General features: G+C 44.4%; 1 protein-coding gene across 1 annotated transcript; it reads right to left on the bottom strand.

The window, feature by feature from the left end:
• Positions 1 to 326: 326 nt before the first annotated feature.
• LOC135879697 (uncharacterized) lies at positions 327 to 6,986 on the bottom strand. The gene is made up of 4 exons (XM_065405746.1): positions 6,911 to 6,986; positions 6,386 to 6,728; positions 842 to 900; positions 327 to 661 (listed from the first exon to the last, which is right to left on the bottom strand). Exons 1-4 carry the CDS (start codon positions 6,957 to 6,959, stop codon positions 327 to 329), a joined length of 786 nt encoding a protein of 261 aa, XP_065261818.1. The 5' UTR covers positions 6,960 to 6,986.

Genomic DNA, 6,986 nt, shown 5'->3' on the forward strand with positions numbered 1-6,986 from the left:
ATTTTGCAATAGCAGGGCTCAGGATTAGTACCAGTGTTGTGGAAGAATATAAATGCGGCCCAATTAAACTATACTGGAAGTTCTAATGGCGTAGAGTGAACTTTGCATTCAAGTATCTGGTGTTACTCCTTTCACCCCCGTGGAGCTGGTTTCAGTGGAGGGTGAACTGAACCCTATACTTTGTTTGTTGATAACTTCGGGATCGTTGCTGCTATAAAAGTGTCAGGTGTATTTTGAGTTACTTCCTCTGTTTTATTTGCATGAAATCATAAAATTCACCCTTCTGGTCGCAGCTGTAACAAATGATAAGCATCAGCTCTCTCTGTTTAGAGGGAGGTTTTTGTAATGGTCTGTATCACTGTGAGAGGGAGGCTCTGGCGTTGCTGACAGTAATAATCTCCAGCATCTTCAACTTCAACGCTGCTGATTGTGAGAGTGAAATCAGTCCCAGACCCACTGCCGCTGAACCGGGCTGGGATCCCAGAGACACGGTTGGTAGAATCATAGATAAGTAGCTTAGGCGCTTGTCCTGGTTTCTGTTGGTACCAGCCTAAGTAGTTGCTAATGCTGGTACCGGCTTTGCAGTTGATGGTGACTCTCTCTCCAGGCGACACTGACAGGGATTCTGGAGTCTGAGTCAGAACAATTTGGCCATAGGAGTCTAGATATGGAAAGAAAATTCAAGCAATCATGGCACAGCTTTAAAAGTAATTAAAACTGGATATTTAAATACACTTTTAATTGAATCATTTATTTTACACTAGTTTGCTAAATAAGTAACATAGTTTTATTTTAAACCCAACTTGCATTTTGTTGCCTATGAAGTGTATATAATGCTCACCCTGAATCCAAAGCACTAGTATCCAGAGAAGCTGGGCCTGGGAGAGCATCTTGACAGGTCTCCGTGGGGAATGCTAAACAGCTCACCAGGCAGTGCAAACGGGACCATTTATGAACTCTCAGCATCCCAGCCAGGGAACGTCCTTCCTGAGTGAACATGCAAATGACCTGTTCATATAAATGTGCCGTGTTTTAGTTACGGGGCATTTCCTGTTACTCTTGTGCAGTGTTGGTCTCTGTAACCTGGTGATAGCGACGTATGAGGTAAAAATACAAGACTGGAGGTTTAATAAATGGAATAACAGAAGGTGCTCTATGGAGAGGGCACCAGAAATATTGCATGTGAGCTGGAATTTTAGCAGTTAAAATCTTCCAGCCATTTTTACAGCATTTTTTGTATCCGTCTACCTCAATTTACCTTTGAGTTATTCTCCCTGCCATGAAAATATTCATGGATTCTCCCCAGTGTCCTTGCCCAAGGAGATAGTTGGGCTGATTTCCTGTCTAGATTATTTTTACCGTAAGGTCCTTCCTTCGGGACAGATTGTTACTGGTTCCTCCATGGGTGTGCAAGGATGGGGGTGTGCTAGGAGCCCTCCCATACAGGGGCTAGACACATTGCTGTCCTTGCACCCACACAAACCCAAGGGATGTCTGGAGCTAGCACCGCTAACCACCCCAGAAGTGACTGTGAGCCAGGATCTCCACCCCCTGCACCAGCCATAGAGATGGCCAGCTGTGGAAGGGAGGGTGTGTGCAGCGCCCACTTCAGGAGCAGAACAGCAGCTGCATTCCCCCTGCTTGCCAAGCGGCTCAGAAAAACATTGAGTAATTCCTTGTGAAGCTGCTTCTTCTTGGCCGTGCTCCCAGTGCAGATCTGTGCAAACTGGCTTGTGTGGGCCCTTTCTTTGCGGAAAGCAGGATAGAGTGTAGACCTCATTAGAGAGTGCGCATCTTTGTCCCCTCCAGTGACTCTGTAAGAGACTTGTGTTCTTGAGTCCCACTATGCCATAAAGATGCTTAACTCCCTTTGATTTCAGTGGGAGTTAGGTATGTAAATAGCTTTGCGGATCTGGATCTAAGTGCCGAAATCATATCTGAAAATGAGGCTAAGGAACCCAAGTCAGTTAGATGTTGGAAAACTGAGAGGAACCACACCTAACTATCCTTAAAAATCTGAGCTCCAGTGCTCTGGTAAAGTCACAGCTGAGAACAGTAATCCCCTAGGTCCCCACATAGTTTCAGCTTGATAAAGATTCTCTTTCTGTTTTGAACGGTTGCTTTGCGCTCTAACGGATGCTGACTTCCACCCAGACGAGGATGCCTGGTGATGTTGCAGCCGTTTCTTAAGTTTGTTGAGAGCTTTGCAATCTGTGGTGGAAAGGTGCCACAACATTGTCTGTAGAGATCAGTTATTAACTATCGTAAGAATGTCCCGTTTTTGTTTGGCATGAAAGTTTTATATCTCTCTGCCTCACTCTCATTTACTGTTTTTAAAAATTTCATGCTTATATTACAGACAGCGCCATCCAGTGGCTCCAGTCAGGACCTGTTGTGCTTGGTGCTGTACAACCAGAGAGGAAAACACAGTCCCTGCCCTGAGGAGTTTACACACTAAGGATCGGATCCTGCCAACCCCTGCAGACATACATAACTTTACTGATATGAGTAGTTCCATTGACACCAATGGGAGAAGTCCTGTGAATGATGTGATGCATGTGGATAAGGGTTTGCAGGTCTAGGTCTATTTAATTACCAGATGCAACAAGTGAATATTTGGAAATTACAATAGGAGAGTAATAGGGGAGAGAAGCCAAAGATAACAGTGAAAAGATCGTGCAGTTACATAGGCTGACAGGCATGGCACACTCTGTGTAGCACCGGAAGGGTTTTGCACTGGCCTGTGTCACTGGGAGAGGCCGGTCATTGTACAGCTCATAATAATAATCACCAGCATCATCAGCTTACACACTGCTGACATTATGAGTGTAATCAGCATGTCCATTGCCAGCACCACTAGAACTGAACCAGGCTGGGAGCCGAGAGGCCAGGGTAAGAGCACTATGATGAGAAGCTCAGGAGCTTGTCCTGGTTGCTTTTGGTATGAGGTTAAGTTGTTGCTAGGTTCACCCTGGCTTTGCAGTTGATAGTGGCTGTGTCCCCTGGAAACACTGACAGATTCTGGAGTCTGAGTCAGCACTTTCTGTCCAATGGAATCTAGATATAGAAAAAAAAAAAAGAGGCAGAGATAGGACGGGGTAAGCAGGATGACGGCATCACAATTATTCAAAGATTTACACTGAAAAACTGTTTAAATTTCACTTAAAGAGTAGAAATTAACTTACCATACAATAGATTTAATACATGAATGCAATGATTGTTACATTTGTATTATTTCTAACCTTGAAGCCAGACATCAAATAGCATCCAGGAAGGGGAGTCTGTGAGTCTACCTTGCTTATCTATTATGGGAAATGCTTGTCAATAAGCACAATTTCCAGTGAGTGGAATTCAACACATTTATAAGTGCTCAGAAAAGGAAAATCACTCTAGTGTGAATACACGAAAGGGTCAAATGCTGGTGGTTAACAGGATAATACACCCAGGAGAACTGTTCTGAAATATTTGAATTGTCTGTCTGAACCTACCGTTGCATGTTATAACTATTCATCGTTACTCACTATTCCAGTGTTCGAGTGCCCAGACTGAGGCTTACATGGCATAAAGTGGGTTCAGTGGGTAGCAGAGCAGGCTGCAGATGTCCATTCATTTTCCAATTTCCATACGTTTAAACACAAGCCCATCTATACCCATTTTTAGGGTCAAGTCTTGAGCCTGTTACGCACATGGCAAGCAGTTATTCTCATAGATAATCCCATTCATTTCACTGGGACTGCTCGTGTGAGTGCTCAGCTGTGGGGATAAGGGCTCCCAGTCTTGCCTTAAAGCTGTTTCTTTTTTAAATATTTTGCTCAGGGAAGTGTAGTCACTCATTCATTCTCCTTCTTTTTTAACCAGGTTGTATCAGTGAATCCGGAGTACAAATGGCCTGTTTGGCCTGAAATCTTCAGCTCTGCAATGTTGTGTCATAATACTGCCACCTACTGGCCAATGGAAGTGTTGTCCACAGAATTTAGGGCATGAACAGCCTGCACAAGCAGATGTTGTAGCATTCCCCAGGGAGTGTGGTGCTACACGGCCTGATGCTTCTTCCCCTTCTCGTATTTGTGTCCCCTTTCTGCCCCCCAGTCACATGTTTCAAGCTGTGCTTGATGATATGGAGCCAGTTTTCAAACATGAGGCCTTTCAGACTATGGCAGTACGGCCAGGCTCGGCGATATTTACACCACGGCCAGAGTTCAGGTTGGCTCAGCATTTGTATCCTCTGTGTGATCACTGTAACCCTGAGGTATTATCTCATCCTACACCAGGTTACCCGTATAGTGTGTAGATAGCACATGGGTTTTATTAAGGAAGGATGGGCTTGTTATTAAGGTACTGGATCGGTGGTTAAGAGATAAATGTTGAGTTCCTGGCTCTGCGATAGTCTCCCTGTGCAACACGGGACAAATCTTTAACCTTTCTGTGTCTCAGTTCCTCACTTGTTACATGGGGAACCCAGACCACCCAGTGAATAGTTTTATGCTTTGAGTCAAGACCATCATTAGGGCCCTACCAAATTCTCGGCCATGAAAAACGTGTCACGGACTGTGAAATCTTGTCTTTTGTGTAATTTTACCCTATACTTTACAGATTTCATGGGGGAGACCAGCGTTTCTCAAACTGGCAGTCCTGACCCAAAAGGGGGCTACAGGGGAGGTCGCAAGGTTATTGTAGGGTTGTCACGGTATTGCCACCCTTACTTCTGCACTGTCTTCGGAGCTGGGTGGTCAGAGAGCGGCAGTTGTTGGCCAGGCGCCCAGCTCTGAAGGCAGCGCCCCACCAGCAGCAGCGCAGAAGTAAGGGTGGCAACACCATACAATGCCACTCTTACTTCTGCGCTGTTGCCTTCAGAGCTGGGCAGCCGGAGAGTGGCGGCTGCTGGCTGAGGGCCCAGCTCTGCAGACAGCAACACAGAAGTAAGGGAGGCAATACCATACCGTGCCACCCTTAATTCTGTGCTGCCACTCTCCAGCTGCCCAGCTCTGAAGACAGCACCGCCGCCAATCGCAGCGCAGAAGTAAGGGTAGAAGTATCGCATCCCCCCTTACAGTAACCTTGTGACAACCCCATTTTGGGTTAGGACCCCTACAATTACCACACCCTGAAATTTCAGATTTAAATAGCCAAAATCATCACATTTACAATTTTTAAAATCCCATGACCATGAAATTGACCAAAATGGACCGTGACTTTGGTAGGGCCCTACCCATCCTACAGACGTTCCCTGGCACTCTTGGATCAGGTCCCCCAGGAGTGCAACTGTACTGCGCAGTATAGTTGAGGAAGCAGCACCATGGTCAGCCTTTCAAGCACTGCTGCTCACGCTGGTAGGCAGCCATGAAATCTTTCAGAGCACAGATGGTGAGACTGCAGGAATTGGGCTCTCTCTGCCTCTTTCATACAGCCCCCGACTCACTAACAGCCTCCTGAACCAATGTCAGTTACAAACCAAGGGCTAGGTTTACCAGGATATTTTGGCTGCTCTGGTGATGCAAACTGGCTGGTGTATTCTGACTTCTTTGGTGTACAAGTAAAAGAACATATTAGGTAGGTTCTGTAGCCGGTGTTATTCAGGAGATCAGACGAGATCATCATGATGGTCCCTTCTGGTCTTAAAAAATCTATTAGTTTAAATAACATAAAATGAAGACATAAGGTAGATATTCCCTATCTGCATAGCATTAGTACTGCTGTACAGTGGCATTCTCTTTGGGTTTGTGTTAGTGCTCATGTATGACATTTTCACAGAGAGAGAGTGAATGTGTGTGTGTGTGTGTGTGTGTGTAGAGGTTGTTTGGGTACCTTAGCAGTACTTTTTTTTTTTTTACTTTAAGGTTTTTAGGGTATTTTTTAAAGTGTAAGTGTAATTCATTCTGAATTTCCTTGGTTTTCCAAAGCTTGGTTTTGGGCTAAGTACAACATCCTTGTAATGTTGTTACACTTAGAGTTAAGGTTGTCAGTACTTCTCAACAACCTATCTTAATGTAGTTCTTGTCTGGGAATTTCTCTGTTTGTTTTTATAAATATAAAAAAAGTAAGATGGCGCTAATGCGGAGAGTATATATTGGAAATTTAGGATAAAATCCATTACAGGAATTTTGTCATTACCTGAATTCCAAGCATCATAAATCCAGAAAATTCACAAAGAAGGTTGGATTTCTAAAAACGATGGAATGAATTAGAAATACCAATGTGAGATTTCACCAATGACCCTCAGCTCTTGCTATAACCAACTTCCCTGTATAGCTAAGCTCTCAGGATGGCAATACAGTGCTAGAATTTTAGATTATTTAAGTGGATATGAGAAGTTTTCCTTCTAGTTGTCTTTTGGCAGAACATCTGAAAACTTGACTGTGGTGTACTAGTGTCTATTACTCTGTACGCTTCATAGAGCAGGGAGGTTTTTGTATTGGTCTGTATCACTGTGAGAGGGAAGTTGTTATACTGCTGACAGTAATAATCTCCAGCATCATCAGCTTCAACTCTGCTGATTGTGAATGTGTAGTCAGTGCCTGACCCACTGCCACTGAACCGGTCTGGGATGCCCGTGGGACGGTTGCTGGTGTAAGAGATAAGAAGCTTGGGAGCCTGTCCAGGTTTCTGTTGGTACCAAGCGATGTAGTTGCTAATGCTTGTGCTGGCTTTGCATTTGATAGTGACGGTCTCTCCCACAGACACTGAGAGAGATTCTGGAGTCTGAGTCATGACAATCTGCCCACTGGAACCTGGAGAGAGAAATAAAAATTGGCAGGGTTGGATAAGTGAGACATTAAAAGGCTTGTAAACTCAAGAGTAGAAGTGAACTAGAAAATACCCCAGGAACTAGTATTTCAACAAACAAACCACTGCCATTTTGGATGGTTTGTCTCATTCCTTATTAACTCTTTGAACATTGTCTGTTTCTTACCCTGAATCCAGAAAAGCAGCAGCCAGAGAAGGGGAGTCTTTGAGCTCATCTTGCTTCTGTGTGGCTGGAAATGTTT

This window comes from Emys orbicularis, chromosome 5 (genome assembly GCF_028017835.1).
Source record: "Emys orbicularis isolate rEmyOrb1 chromosome 5, rEmyOrb1.hap1, whole genome shotgun sequence".
Taxonomy (NCBI): domain Eukaryota; kingdom Metazoa; phylum Chordata; order Testudines; family Emydidae; genus Emys; species Emys orbicularis.

Excerpts from the sequence above, each read along its gene's own strand:
- LOC135879697 (XM_065405746.1), bottom strand. The coding sequence starts at position 6,959 with ATGAGCTCAAAGACTCCCCTTCTCTGGCTGCTGCTTTTCTGGATTCAG. Across the intron at positions 901-6,385 it reads ACCTCCCTGCTCTATGAAGC|ACCTGTCAAGATGCTCTCCC; the intron begins GTACAGAGTAAT and ends TTCCCCACGGAG. Across the intron at positions 662-841 it reads ACTAGTGCTTTGGATTCAGG|ACTCCTATGGCCAAATTGTT; the intron begins GTGAGCATTATA and ends TTCCATATCTAG.